Source organism: Ovis canadensis, chromosome 17 (genome assembly GCF_042477335.2).
Source record: "Ovis canadensis isolate MfBH-ARS-UI-01 breed Bighorn chromosome 17, ARS-UI_OviCan_v2, whole genome shotgun sequence".
NCBI classification, from domain to species: Eukaryota; Metazoa; Chordata; class Mammalia; order Artiodactyla; family Bovidae; genus Ovis; species Ovis canadensis.
Window position 1 is genome coordinate 64056669 of NC_091261.1, and position 27817 is coordinate 64084485.

A 27817-nucleotide genomic window follows, 5' to 3' on the forward strand; every position below is an offset into this window, starting at 1 on the left:
GCTCCTGGGAGATGGGCTGAGGGCTTTTGGCCAGTTACAGGCTGAGTCACTAGTGGATGTGGCCAGGGACCTGGGACCCTTCGGCTGCCTTGGTGGTAGTTTAGTGTCTAAGTTGTGTCTAACTCTTGCAACCCATGGGATTCTCCAGACAAGAATATTGGAGTGGGTTGCCATTTCCTTCTCCATAGGCTGCATTAGTGGAAGCATTTTACCCCGCATGGGGGAGGTAACAGTCCCACTGGATAGAAGAGTGAGTGAGTCGGTCAGGCCACCTGACTGTGTTCCTTGTGGGTTGTAAATTGGAGGAGAAGTCAACCTGGAGAGAGAAAAGAGTCTGGATATCACACCAGGTGAGTCGCAAAGAGTTGCAAAGAGTCAGACACGACTGAGCGACTGCACTGAACTGAACTGAGGTAAATCTGAAGGAGCAGTTGGATTGTTTCGCCATGGAAGTGGAGATGTATGGTAATGGCCGTCAGCCAGCTGAAGGACCATCTGGAAGAAGAGGTATCGCCAAGTAGTGCTGGACTGACTTGCTCTGCTAGGCACTGAGCTCCCCATCGCTGGAAGTATACAAGTAGAGGTTATGTGCCAAGGAGCCTGCAGAGAATTTGCTGCTGAATGTAAGTGTGGCTCTTAGGGTAGGCATATCCTTTGAGGCCAATAAGATTCATTGGATGGAGAAGATAGTCACACTTAGGTTTCTGAGAGTTGGACTGGAGTTGGCCTTGAGTCTGGGCCAAGCAGTAGTGTCAACTGAAGGAGGAGTGGTTGTGGTGATAGCTCCTGCCATGGGGATGTGGGACCTGCATACGTGGGTTCTTCTAGAAAGTTGGGCAGAGATTTCACTGGTTGGGAAATCTGGGATTCAGAGGTGGCAGGGTTTAGTGGGTGTAACTTTGTCGTCAGGGCCCCGGATCCATCTTTGGACCTGCTTGACTTGGGGAGGGTTGGGACCCCTGCTTGAGACAGGAAGGAGTTGTGGCTGGTGGGCAGTGTTTATGGAGCACACCTTGGCCGGTGTGGTGCGGAGAGATGGGAAGGAGGTGCTAATCTGCCGTGGGTTCAGGGCCACTCTGGGTTCTGGAGGATTGGCCCCGCTAGATTCAAAGGAAGGCTGGTGTGCTCTTGATCTTGCTGTTGTCTTTGTGACTTTAGGTTAATCTTTTCCCTTCTCTGTGCCTCAACTGTCCCATCTCTACAGTGGGGGCAGGGTGAGGCTGAACTCTGGGACCCTCAAGATCCCTCCCAGGGACTTCCCTGGTGGTCCAGTGGTTAAAACTCTGCCTTTCTACTGCAGGGGGCACAGGTTCAAATGCTGTGTGGTGTGGCCATTAAAAAAAGATTCCTCCCAACTCTGTCCCCTGAGCACAGGCCTCCCAGCCTTCCTAGGAAGACAGGCCTTTTTCTCACAGGGTCTTTTGCTGAACTGGGAGGTGGCTCGTTGCTTTCCTCCCATCTGGGATGGGAAGGGTGTTAATTTTGATGACTTAGGCAGATTGGAAAAGGTCTCAAGAAGCAGCCATGTAAACCCCAGCTGGGGTATGACTGTGTGTTGAAGGCAGAAAGGGAGATGTGGCTTTGAACTGCAGCTGGCAGGAATCTACTTAGATCCCAGCAAAGACTTCTGGCCCTAAGGGTCTTGAGTGAGACACTAGAATTTTTTTCCTGGATTTTTTTGGGAAGAAAAAAAGAGACAATTGAAATTTGTCACTTTCTCGGGGGCAGGGTGTACATGTGGTTCCAGACATTGATTTCATGAACCTTGTAATTTTGCTAACTATGGGCATTACTTAACCTGTCACCTGTTTGTGCTATTGTTTTATGAAAGGAAGACTATTCTGACACTAAAAAAGATGACAGTACATAATTCCAGAATAAAGAACAGTCACTAGTTTTGTGTCTATGAGACTATACCATCTTCATTTTTCTCATCTTGTTACCAACCAGTGAAAACTTAAGGGCCAGAGTTTTGGGGTCACTGAGCATCTTGGGTCCTCATGGGAGCCCAGGGATTCTTCCTAGCATCATACCCTCTGAAGCAAACACACATCTGAGATTTGTGGTAGCTGGGATGTGGCTTTGGGGAGAGAGGGCCCTGGGGATTCCTGCCGCTGCGTATGTGAGCTATTGGGTGTGGAAAGTGGAGAATCTCACTCTGGCATTTCCCACCCCCGACCTGGGTTTTCACCCCCTTTGTGTGACCTCAGATGTGTTCTGCCTTACGCTGGTCTCAGGCCTCCCTCCTCATCGGCCGTGTGTGAGCTAATAGATGCTGATGGGAGAGGAAGATGTCAACTGTAACGATATCTGATATCTTTGTAAGACTCGGTTGAGCCTTCTTTTGTCTGAGGATGAAAGGGTTGGGTGCTAGCTGTGCTTCAGAGGTGGTGGTTATTCAGACTTCCTTCCTGGGTAGTCCAGGAAAGCTGCCTGGAAGAGGAAGACTGTCGAAGGTGACCGAGGAATAAGATGACCCGGATAAAGGGGCTGGAGTTTGTCCCACTGAACTGGCCAGCTCTCAAAGGTGGAGGAGGTGGGACTACAATGGCCTCGCCAGTCTGCACAGAGTCAGAGTCCAGAGTGGGTTAGGTATCCCCAAGATTTAACCTGATCATTGGGAGTAAGGAATGCTGGAGTTGGAACTCAGCAGTGGACCTGGTGACATCTTTTTCCTTTCCTTGACCTGACCTATGTCCAATTCCCCTTTTGGAGAACTGCAGTTAATAGTAATAAGAACTTACATTACTGAGTAATGATCCTTTTATGTATGTAAGTTCCGTCTGCATAAGGAGACTTCCCCCCACCCCGCCCCCTTTCTATTTTTGATTTTGTTGTGGTGGGCAGCCTTCTCGAGTTGCAGCACATGGGCTCTCTAGTGGCAGCGCTTGAGCTGAGTTGCCCTGTGGCATGTGGGATCTTAGTTCCCTGACCAGGGATCGAATCCTCATCCACTGTATGGAAGTCCCATTCCACCCGCTTTTTAAAAGTGAAGGTTCCTAAGGTCCAGAGAAGTGAACACACTAGTCCAAGGTCACACAGTTTATGAGTAACAGGGCAAGATGGGAACCCAGGTGTGTCTGGTTTCAGATCCCACCTGGTTTCCCGTCAGCCTGGGAGTCAGAAGGCTTGGGATCTGGTTCCCGTTCTTGGCTCCGTGACTTGGAGATAATTGTGTGTTCATTTAATAGACTTTCTTAAGGGTCCACTTGGCAGCGTGAAAGGTGCTGGGGAGGCTGAGAGACAGATTTCCTCCGTCGTGACTACATATCCAGCCAGCTAGCAGTAGGATGGAGGAGCCCAGTACAGGGGCCTGGGAAAGACCCCCTCAGTCACTTTGCCTGGTAGTGAAATTCATAGTAGTTCCAGGCATTTCCTAGACTCGGGCCAGTCTGAGAAAACAGTAACTCACAGTTGTTTAACAGTGTAACGTGGCTTGGACCTGAGATGATCCATCTGTAAAATGGGTACAGAGCAGAGAAAGAAGGGCAGTGAAGCAGGCTGAGGTGGAGGGCCTCTGGCAACCCAGAGAATTGCTGCTCAGCTCCAGCCAGTTAGGCCCAGGTGGGAATGGGGCCTGGGTGGGGCCATTGTCTCATTTATTAGCAAAGTGTTAGTTGCTCAGTTGTGTCTGACTCTTTGCAACCCCATGGACTGTAGCCCACCAAGCTCCTGTGTCCATGGGATTCTCCAGGCAAGAATACTGGAGTGGGTTGCCATTTCCTCCTCCAAGGGATTGTCCCAACCCAGGGACTGAACCTGGCTCTCCTGCATTGCAGGCAGATTCTTTAAGTTCTGAGCCACCAGGGAAGCCCATGTATCTGGCGTGGAAGCCAGTTCAGATAGCCCTGTGAGCCCATGTATCTGGCGTGGAAGCCAGTTCAGATAGCCCTGTGAAAGTTCCCTATTGCGATAACACAGGCAGGTCAAACTCTACACACCCCTGGTTCTGATGCAGCCTATGGCTTGGTACCAGCGAGGAGGTCCTGGAATGGAGAGGCCATCCTGGCAGCTGCTGTGCCAAGCCCTGGGCCTGGCTCTGAATAGGGTGTTCATGGATGTTCCTGAAAGCAACAGGCCATGGGCCTCTGGGAGGCACCCTGAATTTTGTGAACTGTAGACATACCCCTGCAGTAGCCAGTGATATAGACAGATGTGGGTCAGGGCCTTTGCATTCCAAATCCTGAGTGGCTGGGCTGTGGGTCAGACTCTGTGTGCCCCCCTGGCCTTCTCGGCCCCTCAGGTCCCAGAGAACACACCTGTCAGTAGGTTTTGTTGGGTTGCCTTTTCCTTCCCTGACTGCACCTGTCTCCCATTGCCTGGCCTGAATAGCCTTTGTGACTAACTTCATATTGTTGGAGACTCTGGCCCGGAAGCAGGAGGTAGATGCCAGCCTCCTTGGCACAGTTGCCAGTCTGGAGACACCTGTTCCCTGGTGCTTCCTGGGGTGCAGTGAATGAGTCACCATCGGGAGGGTGGGTTCAGATGGGACTTCTGAATTTTATTACTTCCCCTCCTTGGTTGTTCAGAGACAATTTATTAAATTAATTTTTTTGGGCTGTGCCACGCAGCATGTGGGATCTTAGGTCCCCAACCAGGAATAGAACCTGGACCCTCTGCAGTGGAAGTGTGGAGTCTTAACCATTGAACCTCCAGGGAAATCCCAGAAACAAGCATTTGAGATGTGAAAAGGGCTGGGGAGAGGGGCTGGGCAGCAACTCTAATCCAAGTAAGGTTGCTTGATCCACCTGCAGGGCACCGGCATGGAGAGGAGAGTGGAGAGAAGCTTTGAGAACTCCTGGAATATATTGGAGCACAGATTCCCTGCCCCCCCCCCCCCCCCCCACAACAGCACCTCTCACATCAGAGGGATAGCTGTAAGTCAGGTGTGTCTGCCTTTCCAGAAGGGAGAGTCCAGGGCTGATGAATGCAGATTCACATGGCTGCTGTTCTTTCTGAAGCCCTCGTGATGGCTGAGACTGCAGCGAATATCAGCGGTAGTTGCTTACACGGTTTGAGTTCTTACTCATAAGGGAAGCAGTGATCTTCCTCATTTCACACAGGCGCGTGGAGGCCAGGAGTGGGGATAGTCAGGTGCCCCAGGCCACATGCTGGATCAGCCCTGGAGACAATCTCCATCTCCGGGCATGAGCTTTTGTAGGGTGAGAGGTGCCGCATAGGAAGGGGACCCAGGAATCCTTGTCCCATTTGGACTTCACCCCACCATGAGCATCTGCCTGAGTCCCGCTGTCCTAGGTCCCAGCCTTGGGAAGTGTTGCTTAAATAATGCTGATGGTGGTAACCACAATCATAATAGATAGCGTGGCTCTGCTTGGTAGAAATAAAAAAATGTACAGTTGAGAAAATCAGCTGAGGCGGAGAGGCTGAAGCAAATGTGGGAACCGGGGCTTTGGAGGCCGCACGGAGCCGGGGAGGGGGCAGGGAAGGAGCCCAGGACACGCCACAAGGGCACACCTGGCTGGCACAGATGCTGCGAGAGATGCAGGAAGTGACAGCAGATCCGGGTTACATAAAGCCTTCGCTCCCATTCGGTTAGCTGGCGGGTTCCCCTGCCCTCCCTGCCCCGCACGCCACCAGGTCTGTCCCACCTATTGTCCCCAGCAGGGGAGGGCCAGCCACCCAGAGTGTCGACACAGATGCCAGCAGTGGCCTTGCAGCCTCCGGGCTCTCTTCCCAGGTGGTAGCGCTGCTCCCGGCAGCCGTGGCTACCCGCTGCTGACCCTGACTCAGGGCTGGCATGTTCAGCTCGCCGAGGAAGGAGGCTGGATCTGCTCCCGCTCCGGTATGGGCGGGGAGGTCTCTGTAATTTTCCTCTGAGCAAATGAGTTAGGCTCCAGGTTGTGGGTAGAAGGCTCAGGATCTCAGGTCACCCGTGTGAATCCTTCCCCCTCTGCTGATCCTCTGTGTTTCACTGGGAGTCCCCTGTCCTTGTCTTTTTGCCTCTGTCTTGCTTGTTTCTCTCTTTGCCTCAGCTCCTGTGTTTTGCCGGCCTGTCTCCTGGGACTCTGGGGCCTGTGCTAAGCCTCTGATGCAGTGTCTAAAAAACCGAGACCCTTTCACTCACCAGCTGCGACGTCATTCACCAAGTGACTTACCTTCTCTTAGCCTCAGCTTCAGTATCTGTTAATGAGAGTGGGGTATAACACCCCCTCTCCCCCAGCTCTGCGCTGTCCAGCGTGGTAGCTGGGTGCTGCAGGGAGGTCTGCTGAGCTCTGAGAGCATGATCAGTCTGAGACGGGTTAGTTACTCACTGGAGGAATTAGGCGGCTCCAATCCTTACAACTGACATCACTTTGCTGTGCCTCAGTCTTCTCATCTGTGATTTGGGGATGAATGTTGCATGTACCTTGTAGCGATCTTGAGAGAATTAGATGAGCTGAGGCCTGGAAAGCCTTCAGACCAGGGCCTGGCCCACAGGGATCCTTCTCATGACTGCAGTGCTAGCTTCTGGGCCAGGAGCTCAGGGAGATGAAAAAGCCCTGCTCCAAGCTGTTCAGAAGCTGCAGTCAGACAAGAGAGACTTGTCAGCAGCTGCAGGGCACAGCAGATGCAGAGCTGATATGAGAGGTGCAAGAGACCACCTGGAAATGGGCCGTGGGTGATTTTGATGGCAGGAGGTGGCCTCAGGCAGAGGAGGGCATCTGGGTCCTGCAGTCAAGATATCAGGAGCCTTAGCTGTGGCCTTGAGCCATCCCTGAGTAATCCTTGACCCCTCCTGAGATGAGGTATCTCTGGAATGATGCGGAAGAGGCTTCGGGCCATATGAGTAGCCTGAGTGAGGGGTTTCCAGCTCCCTGACTGGCAGTGGCAGGGGACAGCCTGTCTCTGTTGGCGTCTACAGTTGGGTTTTTCATAACACTTTGTCACCAAGGTTTTCAGGACAAGGGGCTGGTCTGCAGCTGCCCGCCCTGGCTGGACTTGAGCTAGCCAGGGGTCTTGGCTTGCAGTGGTCCAGTGGGGCTTCAGGTCTGGGTCCTCCAGGACAGCTAGGAGCTCAGCTATCTGCAACACATAGCCTGAGCATCCTCGGGTGTTCACCCAGGCCTTCCACGCAGTCTTACTTGTGGGCCTAGTGGGGCATTACCGCAGGGCCAGCTGCTGACCCTTTCTTTCCGTGCCCTTCCCCACCCCAGGCTGGATCCATGCAGTCTACACTCCCGTAGACTCTCTGGTGTTCGGCGGGAACATCCTGCACAGCTTCAACGTGCCCATGCAGCTGCGGATCTACGAGATCGAGGACAGAACGCGGGTGAGGCGGCTTCCTTTTCTTCTCGTGACCGTGCCAGCCCCTGAGCTCTGCCTGGTCCTCGGGGCACGTGGGGCGGTCCTTCCAAAGTCCTTCCGGGCTCCTTGTCCCTCCTGAGTTCCCTGCCTCAAGGCAGGTCTTGGTCCTAGTTCTCTGGGGCAGGGGGTGCCCACGAGAGCCTCCACTCAAAGCCGCGGGTGTTTCTGTTCACCTCCAGACCCGTGGCGCCCCAAACCCCCTTGTCGAAGAGGAAGTATCTCTTGAGAAAGCACCGTAAGATGTCAGGAACTCTGGTTCTTCCTTCTTCCCACGTGTATAAAGGGACACGAGGGAGTGGGGCTGGGGTGGAGGGGTTGGTGGTTCATGGTTGTGCTGGTAGTTTGGAGCAGGGTTGGGATCTTGGGAAGTATTGATCTGTGAGTCCGCTGGCGGACTGTCCCTGAGCTCCATCTCAGTGTCTGCTTGCTGCTGTTGGGGGGGTGTCCCTTGTCTTCTTGACACGAAGTCTCCCCTACTTCGCGCCCCAGGAGCAGAGTCCAAGCCTCAGACGTCTGACCTGGGTCCTCCACTCTGTTCCCATTCCACAAATTTCCTCTGAAAATCACTGTCTCTTCCTTGCCCGAAACTGACCCAGTGTCCCCAGGCATTTGAGACAGCTCTGAGAATGGGAAACCGGGACACAAAAGGCCTACTTCTTCATTCTTAACAGTTATTCAGATGTTTCTTCTCCCTTTTAATTGAGATGTAATCCACACAGACAAAGTGCACAATTCAGTGGCGATTAGCATGTGCCTATGTTGCACAGCCATCACTTGTAATGCAAAGGGGTTTTCATCACCCTAAGGAGAAACCCTGTCCTCAGTAGCAGTCACTCCCCACTCCCGCATCCCCAGCCTCTGGCAGTCACTGGCCTGTTTTCTGTCTCTGGATTTGCCTGTTCTGGGTATTTTATGGAAATGGCATTGTATAACCTGTCCTTTTCTGTTTGGCTTCTTTCACCTAGCAGCCTCTTCAGGGTCCATCTACAGCTGTGGTGCTTCTCAGTGCTTTGTTCCCATGGCTTAATTCTATTTCATTGTATGAGTAGACCACACCTGGCCATCTCGGGCTTTGCCTTGGAAGTGACTTTTGCCCCAGAGAGGGTTGCCATTCATGGACCCTCTCATAGAAGCTGATGCTCTGTGCTCAGGGTTCCTGCCTTTCTTGGTCTTGTTTCCGAGCATTGGTCTGCCTGGAATCACATGCATGGGTCAAAGTCTTAGCCACTCTGTGTGCACTAACCATTGCAGTAGTCCTGATGTTGAGGAGCCTTGTCCACAGGTTCCCTGGGGACCACTCTATGCTGTGTTCAGTGAGCAGGTGTGCTCACAAGGGCGAGTGCATATCTTCAGCTTGGTGGATTTGCTACTGGGATGCCTGGATCCCAGGAGTCCAGCTTTGTGGAATTTCGTGCCTCTCTTCTGTTGCCTGCCGACCATCCCTCTCCTGGTCTTGGGGAGGCCCGTTCCAGCCCTGGTCTGGAGGCTGCTGCCCCATGGCGTTCTAGAGAAAGGCACCATTTGGGTGCCAGTGGTCAACTTGTAGTCTGGGTCAAGAGCTGTCTGGGACTCTGGCCAACTGTCCTTTGGCCAGCCCCTAAAGAATGGACCGGTTTGTTTGCGAGCAGACGGGTAGGTGTGGGAGAGCAAAGGAGAAAGAAGTCAAGCACACAACTTTCCAGGCAATTCCTAAAAGCCGGAGTCAGGCTGGGATATTTCTAAAGGCTTCAGCAACTCACTTGGCAGCTGTCCCCGCTCCCCCCGAGGGAATCTGGATCCTACTTCTCCATGGATTGGGGTCCTGTCGTCATTCTGTTAGGAGCCCAGCTGCCCTCCCCCGTCAGCAGGAGGCGGGAGGGAGGGTAATGGAGTGGAACCCCCAGAGCCATGCTGAGCTGCTGTGGAATATCGCGCCTACATCGAGATGAGCACGGCAGGGCCCCCTCCCCCAAGGCCCACTGTTCCCTGTCTCAGTGGGCATCCCATCTGGTTTCCTGAAGCAGGTGGATGGGCGGGGGCTTGCGGGGGAGAGGTCGGGGGTGGGGTGGGGGGAATGGGCGCAGGCTGGGCGGGAACCAGCAGCAGGCTGTTTAATCTGCTTTGATTTCTGGTCTTTGGAGAGGGCTTGGCTACAAGGCCCGATTGTTTATGTCTTAGGAGCCAAAGCAGACAAAAGATGCTGGGAAGAGAGCCCTGGAAGCCAGATGAAATGCCAGGGCTGCTCCTCGTCAGCTCGCTACAGCTTAATTCTTTATATCCCTGTGAGCTTTCTTAAGAAGGTTATGGCCATTTAAAAATAGTTTTTTGAGAGTCCGAAAACATGGATTTGCTTGGAAACCAAATGCTGGGGGCGGGACAGAGGAAACCATCAATCTCTAAGCCCTGGGATGTGGGCTCGATTTAGAAAAATCATTTGCCTTTGTGGCCCAAGGTGGGGGACCTCTCCATAGACATCAGGGGAACCCCAGTGTTCTCTTATGTTTAGGAAGCATGTCTGGCTCTCATGATTTGAATTTTTCTCGTCTGGATGAGAGGTGACCACCCTGCTGCCCATAAAGCAAGCATGGACAGGTGCAGATGTTCTGAGACTGGGTTTTTCATTTCCTGACCGTCTTTCCCCTCTCATTCGGAAGATAAGCAGAGGGGTGAAGAGCTAACCAAAGACTGGATGTGTCGCATGTTTATTATTTGAAGATAGCATCTCAACAACTCTCACTCCATATTTTTAACTCCAGTTGGCTTGATAAAGGATAGGAATGGTCCAATCGATCACTAAACTGCCGTCTCTCATATTTATCTTTCTCCCCCCCCCCCACCCCAATGTCTCTAGTGAAAACAGCCTTCTCAGGAAAGGTAATGAATGCCAACATGCCCCATTCCCTCTCAGCTAGTGAATCTATTTGGAAATTGCAGATAATTTATCCTTCCTCTCACCTTTCCCCTACCATTGGATTTTTTTTTTCCATTGACTTTTTTTTTTTTCCAGGAGAAAAACAATTTTTAAGACACTTCCACCCACCCTCATATTTTAGTTTCTCAAGTCCATGAGACCTTGGGGTTCTAGATGCACCGAAACATCTTTGGTTCTGATCTCCTGAGGTCATTCAGCTCCAGGAGGAAGGGCTTAGGCCAGGTGCCACTCGAATGGACCTTTGGGAACTCAAACTGACCCCTTGAGACCCGCTGAGAGATTGATTACTCCCCCAGGCTGGGAGCATTGCATGCTTTCTGACTGCCTTGCCTTTCGATGATCAACTCAATTTGGTGAGGCTCCGAATGTGTCAACAAGTAATGTTGAGCAATCGTGTGTTTAATGTTCCCAGGCATGTGGCTGAAACCTTTTGAAGGCGAAGGGTGGAAGGCGACAACCTGTTTGTAAGTCAATTCTTTGCAAATTTTGTTTTCTGCGGTGCTCTCTTGGAAAAAAAAAATAAAAAACAAAAACAAACAAAAAAAAAACCAAAAAATAATTCTTCCATCAGCATTTGTTTTCACCCAGCTGGTTTCCCTTGGGTTCAGCAACGATGAGGGGAGACTTATCTTCCTCTCTGGAACTACAAAACAATTTTTTTCCTAATCTAGAAAGATTCTCAGGTGCCATGGTGCCCATCAGGGCCAAGTGGCTCAGACAGTTTTCCAAATTTGAAAAGTCAAAAGCAACTTGAGAGTTTTATCAATCGAGTCAGGAGATGCGAGGGAGGGTCTGAGAAGAGGCAGGCCTGCCTGTCCTCAACTTGCTCTGTAGGTTTTGACAATTTGTTTTAAAATCTCTTGGCCCTTGTTCTGGAGTAGGGTTGGGGTGGGGCTGAGAACCACCCCCTCCCCAAACTCTCTTCACAGGAGGCCAGGAAGGCCTCAGACCCAAGAGCTTCTCTCCTTTTCAAACTCTGGAGAACACTGATCCAGTGACTGAAAAACAATGAATACTCTCCCAGCAATAAAACTGGGGTTCTTGGGAAAGCAAGCTGGAGCCAAGGAAACCGCTAAATGATATTCCCAACTCCATGCATCTCCCCAGGAGCTCAAAGCATGCGGCAGCCAGGATCTCATCCTAAAGCATACTGTCCCCCAGAGGCAGGGAGATCAGATGGGCCCAGGATGCAGATGGGAGAAGTGGGGACAGGGCCTTGCAGTCGGGAAACTGAGTCAGTGGGATCTGGGATGGATGGGAGCTGGAACTGGGACTCTGAGAGGGCAGAGTGGGGGCCTTGTCCAGGTGGACACCAAGAGAGGCAGGAAGACCGGATTTTAGGGATGATGGAGTTGATGGAGCGTCTGGGTCTGCCTGTATTTGCCTTCTTCCCAGATGTAGAATGTCACCTGTTGGTTGTCAGCAAAGCAAGGTGGGAGAGTGCGCTTCCTTGACACCCAATTCCCTGAGTTCCTAGAGGACAGGAGAGGTGAGGAGGGGTCTCTGGCCCCCACACAGGTCCCGCAAGGCTGATGCATGCTCGGTGAGAGGGTCCAGGAGTGAATGTGGACATGCAGGAGCCATGAGTGGCCTCAGAGAAGAGGGCCCAGCTGCGGGAGACGGACCATCGCCCACCATCCTCGCCCTCTCGGGATGTAGTTTCTGGAAGACTCCTCCATGCCAGGGCCATCAGTGTTATTGCTTCTTTCCCATCTCTTGCGGCCGTCTCATCCGTATAGAGCCTGTGCTGCCAACCATTGGAATCCCCCTGGGGCCCCTGGCCTTTTCACAGCTCTGATGCACCAAACTCTCAGCACCTGTACTTCCTCTCCTGTAAGAAACAGTCAAAAGGGGATCTCCGGCTGGACGCCTGCTCCAGACCCAGGGGGTGTGTCCTGCAGTGTTAGGACTGTCCCAGGTCACACCGGGGACTTGTGTCAGAGGGAGTCCTCTGTGGAGCTAAGGCTGGCAGTGCCAGGTGTCGTGGGGGAGGCGCAGAAGGTGGGCTGAGGCCCCGCCTCTGATGGCAGGAGAGGCCACACCCCCTCCATCCTCATTGGTCCGTCTGTTGTGGCCTCCTCTTGAGTACAGGAGATGCTTGACAGCCTGTCTACAAATGGGTAAGGTTTGGGGTTTGATTTCTGTTTTTCAAGGCGGGAAGGAGTGGTGGTAGAATCTATGCAAGGATTTTTGAGAATGGGCAAGGAGCCTGTGTCTGTGGTAGCTAGAATCAGGCAGGGGCTCACAGCCGCAGGTGCCTGCGCCCTCCGCCATCAGATCAGGGGACACCTCTTTCTCTGCATCTCCCCGAAGCACAGAGTGGACCCTGTACAGCTTTCCCTGCGCAAAGCTCGAGGACCTTTGCAATGACGCTCTCACATAGGCCTCTTCCCCGCTCTTCCTCCTCATATGTGCATGCTGGTATCTTGCCCCTTTCAGCGCTTCCCTCCAGCCCATACCCCTGCCCCCCACCCCATTTTTCCTTCACACCATTTGTGCTCTTGCTAAGATGATGAAAATGACCCCCACTCCCAGGAACTCCCCCATACCCCATCCCAGTACCCTTCTTTTCCGTCTTTCTCCTCTGCCCTCCAGAAACTGACCTCTGCTCCTGGATCTTTGCTTTCAGGTGCAGCCCAAATTCCGTTACCCCTTCTACTATGAGATGTGCTGGTATGTCTTGGAGAGATACGTGTACTGTATGACCCAGCGGTCCTACCTCACTCAGGAATACCAGAGAGAATCAATGCTTATTGGTGAGTGAGCCTCGCTCGGCTGCCTAAACGGCTCAGCTGCAGCAGAAATAATTTTTTTTTAAATTCTCAGCAGTATTATTTTTCCATCTCTAGGTCGGTATTTCTATTTTTTTATCTTTAAGGATTAGTTTTTATTGGGGTACAGTTGCTTTCTGATGTTGTGTTAGTTTCTACTGAATAGCAAAATGAACCAGCTATACATATACATATATTCCTTCCTAGAAGTAATTATTTTCAGTGGGGCTTTGGGAGTCCTGGGTTCCAGGAATTCTTCTGAGCCAGTGTTATCAGGCAAATTCCTAGAGACTCTTGAGGAGGGGCAGGGAAGTCATCCTTCTTAGCTTCCCACTTGAAATAGTCTTAAGTGAAGGAAGTCATGACCTCCAACAGAGTCATCTTGGTGGCCCCCAGGTTTTACTAGTTGATTATACAGAGGTGGGGAGGGGCTAGTCCCCTGGCATGGTTACTGAGACAGGATCCCCACCGAGCAAAGTTTCCTGGTTCTTTTTTTTTAATCCCTCCCTGGCCATCAACTGATTTTTTTTTCTCCCTGCACTAGAGATTAGATTTTTGTCTATCTAGAAGCAATCCTAAGAGATTCAACCGGTTCCTCAAAACCCAGGCCAGTTATAAGCCAGAGGGAGGGGTGACCAGAGTTGGGGGTGCAAGCTTGGCAGAGCGGTGGGTGGTTTTGACAGAGGCAGGGAGAGAGCATTTATAGCTGCAGCTGCAATGCCCTGCCCTGCTGCTATTACTTAAAGGGACATCACACTCCCCCCACATATAGCTCAGTCCTTGAATCTTGGCTCACAGGCACACACCCTGAAGTTGTATCTAGCTTGTGACAGCCTCGAAGAGCTATCTGTAGGAAGAATATGCTTCTTCCCCTCAGCCTCTGAGCTGGTACAGTCAGGGGTTTCTTCTGGATGCTAGAGTCACTGTACCTTACTCAGTGCATCTTTCTCATCACGGGATAGAAACATGGGGTCGGCCCGTCTCCTTGAGGGCCTGAACAATTTCTGCTGTGATTTACAAGATGTTTAGATTTGTTTTCTCCCTTTTACTAAACCTCTTCCTTCCTTCCCTTGACTACTGTCCTGACTTCCAGGGGTTTCAGGCCTGACATGTGATGAAGAACCAGTGTTTCTGCTGGTGGGGGGGCGTCTTGATTGGGGAGTGCCTTTTGGAAATTCAGTTCTGTCTGGGGTTCTGGGGCGGGGGTGGGGCCTCTGTTGTGATGTAGCTACATGCTCCCTTGGGGACCGAGGCTGGATTTCGTGGCAGTCCACAGGACCAGGAAAGAGAGGGTCACCACTCTCACTTGGAAATTTAGGGACATAGAAGAAAGTTCCTTATTCTGTTCCATGCTTGAGAGGAAGTTTTAAGGCAATGTTTGGATCACTGGTACCCACGTTTCTCTTCAATTTTCTTGTCAGTTCCCCAAAGAGAAGTGGGCATATTTGGGGGACACTTCATTTCTTGAGTGCTAATTTTGTGCCAGGAACAATGCTCTGTGATGTCTTATTTAATGCTCACTATGAGTGTTCAAGGGAAGTATTTAGTGCCTGTATTTTTTAAAGAGCATTCTTGAGATATAGTTCACATATCATACAATTCACCCTTTTAAATATGTACCATTCAGTGATTTTTAGCTTGTTCTCAGGGTTGTGCAGACACAAGCACAGCCAGTTTTTAGAACATTTTCATCCTCCCCAAAGGCATTCTGTGCCCTTGAGCTACCATGCCCTTTCTCGCCATGCCTGTGACCTCAGCCCTAAGCAACCACGAGTCCACTTTCTGTCTTTATGTAGTTTCTTCCTGTTCTGGACATTGGATATGAATGGAATCATTTGATATGTGCTCATTTTTGCTTTATTTTTTCCTGTATTGAAAGATACAATACCAGGTGTGTTCAGAGAGGCGAGGCAACCTGTCAGGGTACACACAACTGGGGAAAAGCAGGGCTGTGTCTGGCTGATGGAAGCCTTTCTAGGGCCTGAGGCAGGCAAAGGCCATTAGAATCATCAGAGTGGGGCTTCCAGGGACTTCCAGCAGGGAGTTTGGGATGTTTATCTCTTTCTTGTGACATTTTTCCTCCACGCCTCCTGCCCCAACCCCATTCTTAGATGCCCCAAGAAAGCCCAGCATAGACGGCTTCTCATCTGATTCCTGGCTGGAGATGGAGGAGGAGTCCTGTGAGCAGCAGCCCCAGGAGGAGAAGGAAGAAGAGGAGGAAGAGGAGGAAGAGGAGGAGGGTGCAGATAAGATCCCCAAAGCATCCACCGATGGCCCTGCCTCACCCACGAGCACCCCATCCGAGGACCAGGAGGCCCCCGGGAAGAAGCCCAAAGCCCCTGCCATGCGGTTCCTCAAAAGGACTCTGTCAAATGAGTCAGAGGACAGCGTGAAGTCTGCCACGATGCCCACCGACTACCCCAAGACGCCCACCGGCTCTCCCGCCACTGAGGTCTCTGCCAAATGGACCCACCTCACCGAGTTTGAACTGAAGGGCCTGAAAGCTCTGGTGGAGAAACTTGAATCCCTCCCGGAGAACAAGAAGTGTGTCCCCGAGGGCATCGAGGACCCCCAGGCCCTCCTGGAGGGTGTGAAGGTGGGCAAAGGGGGTTGCCTCTGGCTGGGCAGCTAAGGAGGGCTGGGCAGGTCTTGTTCAACATACAGATTCTCGAGGGTAGCTCAGCTCCAGGGAGCTTGGGACAGACTATCCTGGGGGGATGTCCATGCGTGGAGAGGGACCTCGGGTCCAAATAAGCCCATCTGGGGTATCCGAGTAGAGGCCACCATTGAGATCCCTGCAAGGGGATCTCGTAGTGGAAGTTGGTTCTGCAGTTGACAATGAACACTCTCTTGGGACGTGTTGAGAATCCCAGCCATTGAGGACAGAAGGGTGTCACTACTTAGAGTGTACCAGTAGGGCTGTGGTTGGGCTTGGGGACAAACTCCTGACATCATGGCCAGGGAGACTTGCTGCCCTGGGCTGGCTTTTTCACCCCAGAGGATGCTTCTGTTTCATGTGAACAGGTTGTTCATCCTGGTTGTCCCCTAGGTGACCATCTCAGGTGGGCCACCAGGATTGAGAGGTCTCCAAGTAGAGCCTAATTATTATTAATTTTTTAATTTTAATTTTTAATTAGAAGATAATTACTTTACAGCATTGTGATGGTTTCTGCCATACATCAACATGAATCGGCCATAGGTACATATGTCCCCTTCCTCTTAAACCTTCCTCCCACCTCTCTCTCACCTCCCTCCCAGAGCCTAATTATTGAGCAAGCTCATTGAGCACCAGCTGTGTTGGCCATAGGGGAATGGGAAGCAGGCAGGTAAAGAAATCAGGAGGAAATTCCCTGGTCTCCAGGACTTGATGACTTCACCACTGTGGCATGGGTTCAGTCCTTGTTTGGAGAACTAAGATCCTGCAAGCTTTGCGGTGTGGCCAAAGAAATTGGGAGGCAGGGAATTGAGTGCCACTGTGTGTACCCAGGTCATGGGAGGGGGGTAAGGGGACGTTCATTGGCCACATCAGGGCCAGGGCTCTGGGACAGTTATGTACAGGGGATTTGAGTTGGGCCTCAGAGATTACATAGAGTTCTTCAGATGGAGAAGGCTGTTCTAGGCAGACTACAAACATGAAGTGTATTTAAGAAATAGGAAATACACTGGAGACCTTGTCTGGTAGTAATCATAATATTTGTTGAAAGCTTGTGTGTGTGTGTGTTAGTTGCTCAGTCATGTCCTACTCTTCGCGATCCCAAGGACTGTAGCCCACCAGGCTCCTCCTCTGTCCATGGAATTCTCCAGGCAAGAATACTGGAGTGGGTAGCCACTGCCTTCTCCAGGGGATCTTCCCAACAGAGGGATTGAACCCCGGTGTCCTGCATTGCAGGCAGTTTCTTCACCATGTTGAAAGCCCTGTTGAAAGCTTACTCCCTGCCAGGTAGCAGGGCTCAGCAGATGCTAGGCACCTGACGAGGAACTTGGCTCAGAGAGGTAAAATGACCTGCTTGAGGCCACAGCTCTATCTCCTGTATCTGGACAGTAGGGTCAGGATGAAGTCTTCAGAGTGCCTGTGTGGCTATCACTGTGTGGAACTGCCTCCTATCTCGGCATTGGTAATGCTTTTGGGTGTGAGGCCTCAGAGATGTTTGGACTTCCCTCTCCAATGTCTGATTCTCAAGTGAATCCATCTGCCCCACTGGAGTTGAAAACTGAATTCAGGTCTCTTGTTTGATGGCTGCAAACTCAACCCAGGATTTGTTAATTAGTTCATTTGTAAATTTGTTCACTTAGAAAACATTATGTCAGATCCTGGGATATAGAAATATTAAGACTGTTCTGCTGCCCTTGAGGTGCTCAGTGATCAGGGGCTGAACTCTTGGGGTCTAGTGGAGGCGAGACCTCGGGCTGTGTCAGGTAGCTTTACAGGTACCACCATCAGAGGGAGCTGGTGTACAGGATCATTAATTCAGGTATGCTGCTAAGGCATTTCAGGCGTGTCCGACTCTGTGCGACCCCATAGACGGCAGGCCACCAGGCTTCCCCGTCCCTGGGATTCTCCAGGCAAGAACACTGGAGTGGGTTGCCATTTCCTTCTCCAATGCATGAAAGTGAAAAGTGAAAGTGAAGTGGCTCAGTCGTGTCCGACTCTTAGCGACCCCATGGACTGCAGCCCACCAGGCTCCTCCGTCCATGGGATTTTCCAGGCAAGAGTACTGGAGCGGGGTGCCATTGCCTTCTCTGCCCCTATGCTTAGAACTTGTTAAATGGATGAATTCTTCAAACAGAGAATGGGGACAACATATCCCAACTGGAAATATGGCATAAGCCAGAAGAGATTGACTAACATTCGTTTCTGCTCCCAGATGGCACTAGTAGTAAAGAAGTTGCCAATGCAGAAGACGTGGGCACAGTCCATAGGGTCACAAGGAGTCAGACACTTAGCATGCATGCACGCAACCTTTACTGAGCATTATCCACATGCCAAATACCTTCCATGCGTTATGATCCTGGCAGGGTGGGGACAGTTAGTATTCCATTTCTGAGACAGGAACCTGAGTCTCTGTGAGATGTGGTGATCTGCCCAAATCATGTAGCTAATCAGCTTTTAATCATGATGTTTGTTGTTGTTTGGTCTCTAAGTTGTGTCTGACTCCTTTTGCTACTCCATGGACCAGACAGGGCTCCTCTAACCCATCAGGCTCCTCTGCCCATGGAATTTTCCAGGCAAAAATACTGGAGTAGGTTGCCATTTCCTTCCCCAGGGGATCTCCATAATTCAGGTATATCTCACTTTATATAGCAGGTTATTCCCTGCAGATGCTGTGAATTCAGATCTTATGACTCTGGGAAATTGCCAAGTAAAAGAACTTTGTGATGAATATCCCTACAAAGCATATCTTTACTTTCAAATAGGTCTTTTTAAAACTGATTCTTGACTGATTTGGAGGTTGCTTCACCTCTCAAGAGTTTCATGAAAGTACGCATATACACACAAAATTTTGCGCACAGTCTCAGAGGGTTTTGGACTCCTGAGCCTACTCCAGAACCCTAGCTTAAGACCCTCTAATCTTATGGAGTTTTAGATATTGGCTTTCCTAAAGGAAACCTTAGAATTGTGCAGTGTGGCTACTTTTCTCTTCTAAGGTCCTATAAAATGAAAGCAAGGTATCTTCATCAATAATAATATCACTAATAGCGTTAGAGTTCCAAAATGTTGTAAATGAGTTTAAAAAACACACGTTCATCTGAAAAGGAAGTGTTGTTGTGGAAAGCCTTTTTGACTTTGTGTTCCTGTGCAGTGTCCCTAGTTCCTGGTTGGTCAGATTTCTTTCTTGGGATAGGATTCAGCCCCTTGTATCCCTCACCTGTGCCCACCTGATGGCCCTCTGAGGCTAGATTCAGCCTAGGCCCCGTAATGGTGTGAAGGAGGCCTGGGGTAGGAGCTTAGACAAATCTCAAGGATCCCAGCCTCTTTCCTCCCCAACCCCCACCTTGGGGCTCTTTGGTAGCTCATGATGATGTGTGATAATGAATGGATTTCAATTACTGTGTGCTCCTATAGGTCTTTTCATATAGAAATTAATTTAAACCACCTAGCAATCCTCTGTGTTACTTTTGTTACCCCCATTTTACAGATGGGAAAATTGAGGTACAGATTAGGTTAAGTGACTTGCTAAAGGCCACACGTACTGCTCAGTGGGGAAGTCCATGCTCTTACTTACTAGACCAGGCTTTGTGTGGCTGCTCTAAAGAAACTAATTCTCTCTCTTCTCAGAGGCCACTCTGAAATTAGGGAGAAGGTATTAAGGTGACTGTTAATGGCATTCTTTACAGAACAGGCAACACATTTGTTTGGTCCTGTAAACAAAAACTGTAAATTGGTAGTCTTAGGACAAAATCTAGCCTCTAGGCATGGCACTTGACCTGTGCAGTATTGAGCATAATTTTGTAATTATTTGCCAACGTAAAAAAATCAGAAGAGTAAGTGAAAAAGAAAAAAAAATCAAAAGAGTTATATAAAATATCTTGGCTATCCTGGCTCATGTTTCTGACTGACTCTGAAAGTGAAAGTTAGTCATTCACTCATGTTTGACTCTTTGTGACCCCATTGACCGTAGCCCACCAGGCTCCTCTGTCCATGAAATTCTCCAGGCAAGAATACTGGAGTGGGTTGCCATTTCCTTCTCCAGGTGACTGACTCTAAGCAGCAAGAAATGAGTAGCAAGTGATCTTATATACCCCAGTCCCCACCACTCCCTACTGCCTTCTGAGTGTTGGCTTACCATTAGGCTCACACATCTCTTTTTGGTATAATCCAGCCAACTTAGCTTATTTATTGACTTAACTTGTCTTCAGAGATATTTATGGTCTTGAGTCTTATCTGAGGAAAGCCTTTTCGGGCTAAAGAGCTTATAAATTGGGTGGACAAGTCTCCTTAAAGCCTCAGGAAAATCGGGGCCTCTGCTCTCATCTCTGAGTATTGTATGGCCTGCGTCGGGGAAGTGGACCAATCGCCTTTTCCAGCGTAGGGAGAGCTGCTTCCTGGCTGTCTGGTCAGGCCATCAGCCCCTCCCAGTCCCTGGAGACCCAGAAGAGATTTTGAACCTAAGACTAGCTTCTAGAATGAGGATGTTGTTACAGAGGGCGAACAGCTTCTTCCTGGCTGCACGCTTTAGGGCCTTTTGTTCTCTCTTCTCAGATGTTGGGGTTTCTTTTGCACTGGCTGAGAAATAAAAGTCACCTCAGGAATGTGGGTTCCAGATAGAATTCTTAGCTGATGCCCCCTGCTCCCACTACTATTGAACGATTTGTGTTTCTCACCAGTGTTGGTTCCCCCTTGATGGTTGATCAGTCATGATCTTTGACTTTTGTGGCAAAAAGATGATGTCTTTTCTTCTGTCTCTTTCTCTGAGGCCTCAGAGATGGCTGCTAATGGTGGCGCATGGTAACCAGAGCCCCTGGGATTAGAGACACTCCCCAAAGTATTAATATTAATGTCACTCTCCAGATGGCTAGGTTTTAGCTTTTATCAGAAATTCTTTTTTTTTCTTTCATTCATAATGTACGTTTTTAAATTGTGGTAACGTATATTTACCATTTTCACTAGTTGATTAATTATACTGACTAGATCACCAGCTTAGAATCTTCAAGAAAGAAGATTTATGATTTTCACCATTTTAAAGTGTGCAGTTCAGTGGGATTAAGTACACTCACAGTATTGTGCAGCCACCACCTCTGTCTAGTTCAGAACTTTTTCATCACCTTAGGCAGAGCCTTAGACCATCAGCAGTCAGGCTCCATTTCCCCCCTCACCCCAACCTGCATTCTGTCTTTATGGACTTATTTATTCGGATAGTTCATCTATCTAAGAGTTGTAAGTGTAGAGTTCCCTGGTAGCCTGGTGGTTAGGATTTGAGACTTTCACTGCTGTTGCCTGGGTTTTCAATCCCTGGTTGGGGAACTGAGATCCTGCAAGCTACATTGCATGGCCAAGGGGGAAAAAAAAGTTTTGAGTGTAATATTATAATCTTAAGTGATTGGTGTTTTTTTTTTTTTAAATAAACATTACAGGTTACAGGATAGAAAATGTCTCCTTCCTCAGTTCTCACTTCTTGGAGAATAACCTCTGTTACTCATCTGCTGAACATATTTTCAGAGCTTCTCCCCTCACATCCATGTATATAAACATATATATACATATTTTAAAAATTGGTTCATACTTGCTTTTTGTCCCTTTAAAGCTTCCTTTTTTTGTGTCTGTTTCTTTTTTAAAAATACTTGTTTATTTTTGTTTGTGCCGGTCTAGTTGCAGGCCTTCTCTAGCTGCAGTGAGCAGGGGCTTCTCTTATTGCAGAACATAGGCTCTAGGCTCACTGGCTTCAGTAGTCTAGCATGTGGGCTCAGTAGTTGGGGTTCTGGGCTCCAGAGCACAGGCTCAGCAGCTGTGTCTCAGAGGCTTAGTTACTCCAAGGCAGGTGGGATAGTCGCAGATCAGGAATTGAACCCCCGTGTCTTCTGCATTGGTTGGCGGATTCTTTACCACTGAGCCTCCAGAGGAGCCTGACTCTCTTTTAAGACAATTATTCTGCTAGGGTTGCAGGATATTGGCCTGTGTGCAATGGGAAAACAGGAAATTGGGACATGAAACGTGCTTTCCTTCAATTTTGGTTTCTGTTCTTAGCTGTTTACTGTGTGGTCTTGAGCAAGTCACATCACCTTTCTGTTTACTTGTATGTAAATCTAAGATATTAAAATGTGCTTTGTTCCTCCAGAGCCCAGATTCTGTGGTTCCTTGGCCATTCAGAAATGGGTAACTGATTGAAATCAGAGTATCTTCGCTGTAAAATAAGGATAGTAACAGGGACCTAGGTCACTGAATTATTGTGTGGGACAATGAGGTAATGAGCACCTAGCTCTCTTAGTAAGCCCTCGGAGAAAAAAATAGCTATTCTTAGATAGCAGGCAGAGGAGAGTCAGACTGGCTTTGACCAGCTCCCCACCCTTCCCATTCTCTTTCCCTGCCTTTCAGCTTCTCTATCCCCGCTTAAGGGTTAATGATCACCACCTGTATTAGTTTCCTAGCGCTGCTATAAGAAAGTACCACAGACTGGCTCAAACAACAGAAATTTATTGTCTCATGGTTCTGGGAGCTAGAAGTCTGAAATCAAAACTATGCTTACTCTGAAGCCTCTACGGGAGGATTTTTCCTCGTCTCTTGCAGCTTTTCTTGGTTGCTGGCAATCCTTAGAGTTCCTGGGCTTGTAGCTACCTCACTCCAGTCTCTGCCTCGGTTTTTACACTGGCAGTCTGTGTTTTCTGTGTGTCTTCTCTTCTCATAAGGACATCAGTCTGTAGATTCGGTCTCATTCTAATCCAGTGTGACCCATTTTCCAATTAGGTCACACTCTGAAGTTTTACATGCACTTGAATTTTGAGGGGCAAAGATTCCCTAGAGGAGGAAATGGCAACCCCCCTCCCGTATTCTTGCCTAGGAAATCCCACGGACAGAAGAGCATGGAGAGCTATGGTCCAAGGGGTTGCAAAGAGTCGGACACAGCTGACTTGAGTGCGTGTGTGTGTGCACACACACATGTGCTGTTCAATTCAGTGCATTGTCTTTTTCCCTTTTCTTTCTTGGATTGGCAACCGTTAATTGGTAGATAGACTAATTCATAGTGAGATGGGAATTGGCCTGCATGCTGTCCTTTCTTGAAGAGTCCATACTTTCAACTAGAACTCAAGGAGAGAGCTTGAGGCTCCTGATGGGAGAGAAGGAGGGCATATGGGCATTACTCTGCTGCTGCTGCTGCTGCTAAGTCGCTTCAGTCGTGTCCAACTCTGTGCGACCCCATAGATGGCAGCCCACCAGGCTCCACCATCCCTGGGATTCTCCAGGCAAGAACACTGGAGTGGCTTGCCATTTCCTTCTCCAATTCAGGAAAGTGAAAAGTGAAAGTGAAGTCGCTCAGTCGTGCCCGACTCTTAGCGACCGCATGGACTGCAGCCCACCAGGCTCCTCCGTCCATGGGATTTTCCAGGCAAGAGTACTGGAGTGGGGTGCCACTGCCTTCTCCGGGGCATTACTCTAAGTAGTTGTGAATGACTTGAAAATAACCAGATGCATTGCAAGCTTGTGAGGACTTGGGCCTAAGTGCGCAGTCACCACTGAGATAGGAAATGGGAGAGTCTTCATTAGATATGTTTTGCCAGGTGATTCTGCAGCTGTCCTTGTTAATTAAGATAATACCAAGCTCTCTTTTACATGATTCCGTGCTCCCTTGGCTGCCAGAGTATCTGGCTAGGGGTGGAAACACCAGTGCACTGTGGATAACCATCTTTCTTATTGCATGGAACTATGGGGGCCTCACAGAATTATGAGACTGATAGAGTTGTCAGGCCACATGGAATTGTGGGCCCTGCATGGCATTACGGGGCCTCGGAGTTATGCAACTGGTGGAATTGTGAGACTGCATGGAATTATGGGGTTGCATGGAATTATGGGGCCACATAAAACTGTGGGTCTGCATGGATTTGTGGGATTGCATAGAATTGTGGGTCTGTGTGGGATTATGGGGCTGCATGGAATTGTGGGTCTGCAAGGAATTGTGGGGCTGCCTGGAGTTATGGGACTGCACAGAATTATGGGGCTGCATAGAATTGTGGGGCAGAGTGGAATCAAGGAGCTGAAAGAGACAGTGAGGGGTGACTGCTTTCAGGTGTTACCGTTTTTATTTTTAAACACTAAAAAATAGATCAATGGTATTGCTCTTTCATCAAAACCCAATTGGGAAACAATCCAAAATAAGAGTGCATCACCCAAACAGGTATTACCTTTTAAGACCAAAGGTTCTAGAATCGGGCTGACTCCCCTGCATCATCCATTAATCAGCTGACTGCTCTGAGGGAATGTAGTAGAATAGGGATAGAAAGAATCATGCCTCATCGAGTTTAGTGAGGTGACATATTTAAAAAGCCTTAGAACAGGGCCTTTAAGTGCTCAGTGAGCTAGAGCTGAGCTCACTGATACTGTGGAGTAAGAGCAGGCTCATTAAGGGTCAAGTGTGAGAGTGTGTGTGAAACTCATGACTGTAAAAGGAAGGTGTGTGCAGTTTTTCTCCCTTGGGGTCATCAAGTCTGCGCCCGAGAACACACCTGCTTATCTAAGTTGCCCTTCCTGGGTCTTGCTCTTTGTGAAACAGTGAGATGTAGAACCCCGACCTCCAACACTGTTGACTTTTTAAAAGTCATCATACCCGGCCTGCTTCAGAGGAGCCAGAAGGGGAGGGCTACAGCTTGTTTTGCTCACACCCTGAAGATGACCCAGAGTATAGAAAACAGGAAACAATCAGTTTCAGCCTGGTCAGGGTGTCAGGCTTCCAGTAGTCGCTGAGGCTCTTCTGCTCAGGGCTGCATGTTATACTGAGCCTTGGGTTTGGTATTTTGGATGAGCTGTGAATGGATAGAGCGTTGATGCAGGGATAAATGAGACAGGCCTGTCACCTAAGGAGCCAAACAAGCCACATGTATTCTGAGTCCGCTGCTGGTACCACTTCAGGAGAATGAAGGAGACCAGTGAGGGGCAGAAGATCTGAGTTCTAGACTGCTGTGCGACCCCATAGACAGCAGCCCACCAGGCTTCCCCGTCCCTGGGATTCTCCAGGCAAGAACACTGGAGTGGGTTGCCATTTCCTTCTCCAATGCATGAAAGTGAAAAGTGAAAGTGAAGTGGCTCAGTCGTGTCCGACTCTGAGACAGGAACCTGAGTCTCCGTGAGATGTGGTGATCTGCCCAAATCATGTAGCTAATCAGCTTTTAATCATGATGTTTGTTGTTGTTTGGTCTCTAAGTTGTGTCCAACTCCTTTTGCTACTCCATGGACCAGAAAGGGCTCCTCTAACCCATCAGGCTCCTCTGCCCATGGAATTTTCCAGGCAAAAATACTGGAGTAGGTTGCCATTTCCTTCCCCAGGGGATCAAACAAGCCCCGAAGTGTGGACAAAAATAAATAAATAAATAAAGATGTGTTCAAGGCCTGTGAATGTGACCTTACTTGGAAAAAGGGTCTTAGCAGATGTAATTAGTTAAGGGATCTCAAGAAGTAATTTTGGATAGGGTAGACCCTATGCCCTATATGCCTTCCCTTCCCTACACAGGGATCGACCCCGAGTCTCATGCATTGGCAGGCAGATTCTTTATCACTGAGCCACCAGGGAAGCTCCCTTTAATTGTGATGCACTATGACAAATATGGTGTGTTAGTTTCCTGTGGGCTGCCATAACAAATGACCACAAACTTGGTGGATTAAAACAATAGAAATTTATTCTCTAACAGTTCCAGAGGCTGAAAGTCAGAAATCAAGGTGTGCTCCCTGGGAAGGCTCTGGGGATGATCCTCCCTTGCTCTTCCAGATTCTGGTATTGCCTGGAGTTCTTTAGCTTGTGGTTGTGTCATTCCAGTCTCTCCCTCTGTCTTCCCATGGCCTTCTCCTTTATGTCTTTGTTCAAATCTCCTCTCCTTTCTCTTATTTTTTGAAAAAATTTATTTGTTTTTTGCTGTGCTGGGTTTTTGTTGTTGTGCGGACTGTTTTCTAATTGTGGCAGGCGGGGACTACTCTTCATTGCGGTGCACAGGCTTCTCATTGCAGTGGCTTCTCTTGTTGCGGAGCGCAAGCTCTAGGGTGCATGGGCGTCAGTAGTTGTGGCCCCAAGCTCCAGAGCACAGGCTCTGTAGTTGCGGTACATGGGCTTAGTTGCTCTGAGGCACGTGGGATAGTCCCAGATCAGGAACCAAACCCATGTCTCCTGCGTTGGCAGGTGGATTCTTTACCACTGAGCCATCAGGGAAGCCCCCCTCCTTTCTTTTATAAAGACATCAGTCACTGGATGTAGGGTCTACCCTATCCAAAATTACTTCTTGAGATCCCTTAACTAATTACATCTGCTAAGACCCTTTTTCCAAGTAAGGTCACATTCACAGGTACCAGGAATTAGGACTTGAAGATATCTTCATTTATTTATTTTTGTCCACACTTTGGGCCTTGTGCAGTTCTGTGACACAGGGGTTGAACCTGGGCCCTTGGCAGTGAAAGCGCAGAGTCCTAACCACTGGACCATCAGGGAATTCCCTGAACATATATTCTTGAGAGATGCAATTCAACATAGTACAGATGGGTTTTTATAGGCAGGCACAAGAAGAACTAAAGAGCCTCTTGATGAAAGTGAAAGAGAGGAGTGAAAAAATTGGCTTAAAGCTCAACATTCAAAAAACTAAGATCATAGCATCCGGTCCCATTACTTCATGGCAAAGAGATGGGGAAACAGTGTCAGACTTTATTTTGGGGGGCCCCAAAATCACTGCAGATGGTGATTGCAGCCATGAAATTAAAAGATGCTTACTCCTTGGAAGGAAAGTTATGACCAACCTAGACAGCATATTAAAAAGCAGAGACATTACTTTGCCAACAAAGGTCCATCTAGTCAAGGTTATGGTTTTTCCAGTAGTCATGTATGGATGTGAAGTTGGACTATAAAGAAATCTGAGCGCTAAAGAATTGATGCTTTTGAACTGTGGTGTTGGAGAAGACTTGAGAGTCCGTCCCTTGGACTGCAAGGAGATCCAAGCAGTCCATCCTAAAGGAGATCAGTCCTGGGTGTTCATTGGAAGGACTGATGTTGAAGCTGAGACTCCAATACTTTAGCCACCTGATGCAAAGAGCTGACTCATCCTGAAAAGACTCTGACGCTGGGAAAGATTGAGGGCAGGAGGAGAAGGGGATGACAGAGGATGGGATGGTTGGATGGCATCACCGACTCAATAGACGTGAGTTTGGATAGGCTCTGGGAGTTGGTAATGGACAGGGAGGCCTGGCATGCTGCAGTTCATGGGGTCGCAAAGAGTTAAGACACGACTGAGCAACTGAAGTGAACAAGATGGTTGGGCTGGATTGGAGGGAGGGATCTTGGGAGACCCAAGGTGCATTGATGCCTGCTTGCAGGGGTCCTTACCTGTGGCCAGGAGGGACCCCTGAGACTGCCAAGTTCCCCACAACAGCAACCTGAGCTACTCCATGCCATGTTACTCTCCCTCAACAGGCCTGTGGTTAGGGCTTCTTTCCTGGTGCTTGGCCTCTGCTTTGCTGTCACAGTGTTGGTATTTTTAGTCACAGTTATAGATGCAGTTTCTAATTATTAATGCTGCATTCTGGGGAGCATGGGGCCTAAATCCATTGTTGACTAATTACGCTTTTTGAGAGAAGTTGGCATCAGGAAGAGCGGCAGCCCAGCTTATCCATTGTCTTGGATATCTTGTTAGGTCAAAAGCAGGGCAGTTTCTAGCAGAAAGGGCCTGGTGACCCCAGTCTTTCTCTTCTTGAAACCCTGCCCTGTGGCTTCCTACTAAAAGGCTTGTGTGGTATAACCCAAGAGTGCTGGGCTGGTGCAGGCACCCAGGCCTCCTTGTCTCTGCTTCTGAGAGCCCCAGGGAGTGTATAAATTCTGGCAGAGCCCAGGGAAGCCAGTGACATGATTCCCTTCAGCGCAATTTATTTCTCAGAGAGAATATGTCCAATTAGAATAATCTCCTCTTTCTGCAGCCTGTCACATACAAATGAAAACACAATACTTCCCTGAGGGACAGAGCCCAGAGTGCCCCCTGGTGGTCACTGACAGCCACATGTGGAGAGGTATTGCTTCCTTCAGGAAGTGTGTGAGATCCCCCGACTCAAGGATACTTGGGGAGGTGTCTATTAATTTTAATTATTATTTATAATTATGTCTTAATTATTAATAATACTTATGACTTCAGTAATAGATTTTGTAACCAGACATTC

General features: G+C 49.3%; 1 protein-coding gene across 5 annotated transcripts in view; it reads left to right on the forward strand.

The window, feature by feature from the left end:
* Positions 1 to 27817, forward strand: part of KDM2B (lysine demethylase 2B) — a 118764-nt gene that overhangs the window by 41258 nt on the left and 49689 nt on the right. For all 5 annotated transcript variants that reach the window (XM_069557800.1, XM_069557802.1, XM_069557803.1 and 2 more), the window contains 3 exons: positions 7155 to 7270; positions 12846 to 12972; positions 15099 to 15583. In XM_069557800.1, coding sequence (XP_069413901.1) covers positions 7155 to 7270; positions 12846 to 12972; positions 15099 to 15583 — 728 coding nt within the window. The remainder of the gene's footprint in view (positions 1 to 7154; positions 7271 to 12845; positions 12973 to 15098; positions 15584 to 27817) is intronic.